The sequence below is a fragment of the Trichoplax adhaerens genome, genomic scaffold (genome assembly GCF_000150275.1).
Source record: "Trichoplax adhaerens TRIADscaffold_36 genomic scaffold, whole genome shotgun sequence".
Classification (NCBI taxonomy): domain Eukaryota; kingdom Metazoa; phylum Placozoa; class Uniplacotomia; order Trichoplacea; family Trichoplacidae; genus Trichoplax; species Trichoplax adhaerens.
Window position 1 is genome coordinate 440,699 of NW_002060976.1, and position 2,155 is coordinate 442,853.

Genomic DNA, 2,155 nt, shown 5'->3' on the forward strand with positions numbered 1-2,155 from the left:
ATCAAGGCAAAACAAAACATTATTTTCTTATAACGCTAATTATTTTGATCTTAAAAAAATGCAAATGAGCACAAATAGACCATCAATAAATTAGTATCTACACTATAGTAAACAAAAGAAGATTAGTCCTCTAGGAATTTTGTTCGTTTGGGATAATAATATCATTTCTGTCAATCGTTTCCAAAGCGTTCCGCAATAGATTAAGAGTAGCATTTGGGTATTTCCTTCTGTACCACTGATTAAGCGATTGGATGGCACTGTTATAGGCATGACCACGATGTTTTGCTTCGATAACCTCAGTATCAATTGTTGGATCTAGGACTGTAGCTAATTTTGTCCAGTCTACACCAACACAACTAGCGATCAAGTGAAAATAGTTTCTAGGATCTATAAGGCACGAATGAATATATTACCACATACGTCATCTTAAAATTACAAATTGAAATTATCTTATCATGGACTAGCCGAACCCGCATACTCAGCTGTGTGCTATCAATGTGACTCAATAATTTAAGGAAGTACCACATGATTTAAATGTGGATACATTTGTATTAATTTAACCTAATTCATTTTACTTATTGTTGGATACTCGCAAGTAAAGTAGTGGAGTAGTAGCTTATATGTTCTAATTATAATCTGAAATATTCGTTGCTATTCTAATTAGCTAGCAGAGCTTTGTGAGATAATATCACACATAATAATTACTTCTAGTTACTATTATAATTAAATGGGCAAATTAATTACTATAATTATGAATAGAAAACGATTTCATTGACACTTACCGTCATCTCTCACATCTATCCATCGCTCTAAAGGAATGAAATAAAGAAGAGGAATAATAAATTGGCAGTTCTATGGTAGTTGAATTGAAGCAAATAGTAAAAGTTATGCACAGTAAAATGAAAAGTACACCTAGAAACGGTTTACAAAGAATGCTCTCTTCCTCTTTCTCTATTTATGTGCTCTATAACCTCTATATATGCGTGTCCTATAAAGCTATGGAACTGATTAGCTACGATGTAAAATTAAGAACATTCTCGTACTTCTGATGGTTATGAATACTTTTGATGTTACAAAGCAATTGCGGAAAAAATTCAACGAGTTCTATATTGCCAAATAAACAGACTATAATAGATGAACTGGCTATACCGAAAGATTGCTATCTATTTATTATTAATAAGAAATATATGTAAATTATAATTAGTAAATACTACCACTTCATCAACTATTGTAGATTGTACAATAATTATTGCAACTTGAGAACTAAATTAAGATGGAGATCATTGCCACTCTACTTAATCTCGGATGTGATTTAGCTCGATTGCATTAGTATTTTGCTACAGATTAAGCAAAGGTGATGTTGTAATAATCTTATTGTAGTGTGTGGAAACGTTTTAACCATCGAACACTTGATATTACGAATAACTTAGGCTAGCGCTCTTGTCAGATACATGACGGTAAAAAAAGACGTGGCAATAACAAAGCTACTGGCTGATTTTATATCCTTACCTATCGATAACTCTTTATTATAAATCATCCAATCGTGGAGAGATTGACTAGCAAATTGCTGAGTACAATACTCGCATCGAATCCAATTGCTGTCTTCTTCTCTATATTCTTCGGTTATACTTATTTCTTCATTACACTCGTTACATTTAACGTAAAATCGGCAACGAGCCCCTTGAAAATTTATCATCCTTTTATCCACAATGGAGATAAGCTTATTCTTGACAATATCGTGCGGCCGCTTGTTAAATATAGAATTCTTAACTTTGTCGATCACCAATTTACCAATGTCCAGCTGATTGATTTTCTGATAGCAATATTGTAAACCAATGTAAGGTCCTTCTTTCTTAATTATCAGGTAATGATCATCATTTGCTAAATAATATTTAGCGCATCGATAATATAATTCTACAACCTTATTATTCCATTGTATTAAACAAGATGATAGCAGGCTGTGAAAAATTCCATATGGAATATCTCCTTTCTCGTATCCGATGTAAAGCCAATCTGAGGCATGATATTTACGCAAATCAAAGGGCTTAACATTACGTGGTAACAAGTATGGAACAAAATATTGCCACTCTTCTGTAGTATCATCCAGTTCATTTCTAATACAAAATAGGATATCATAAGATTCCATGAGTGCAAT

At 32.5% G+C, this 2,155-nt stretch overlaps 1 protein-coding gene across 1 annotated transcript; it reads right to left on the reverse strand.

The window, feature by feature from the left end:
- Positions 1 to 130: 130 nt before the first annotated feature.
- TRIADDRAFT_62163 (uncharacterized protein) lies at positions 131 to 2,146 on the reverse strand (the record flags this gene model as incomplete). Its single annotated transcript, XM_002118089.1, has 3 exons — positions 131 to 387; positions 783 to 809; positions 1,510 to 2,146. The coding sequence occupies 3 exons, from the start codon at positions 2,144 to 2,146 to the stop codon at positions 131 to 133; spliced, it is 921 nt and encodes a 306-aa protein (XP_002118125.1).
- Between the last annotated feature and the right edge of the window lie 9 nt (positions 2,147 to 2,155).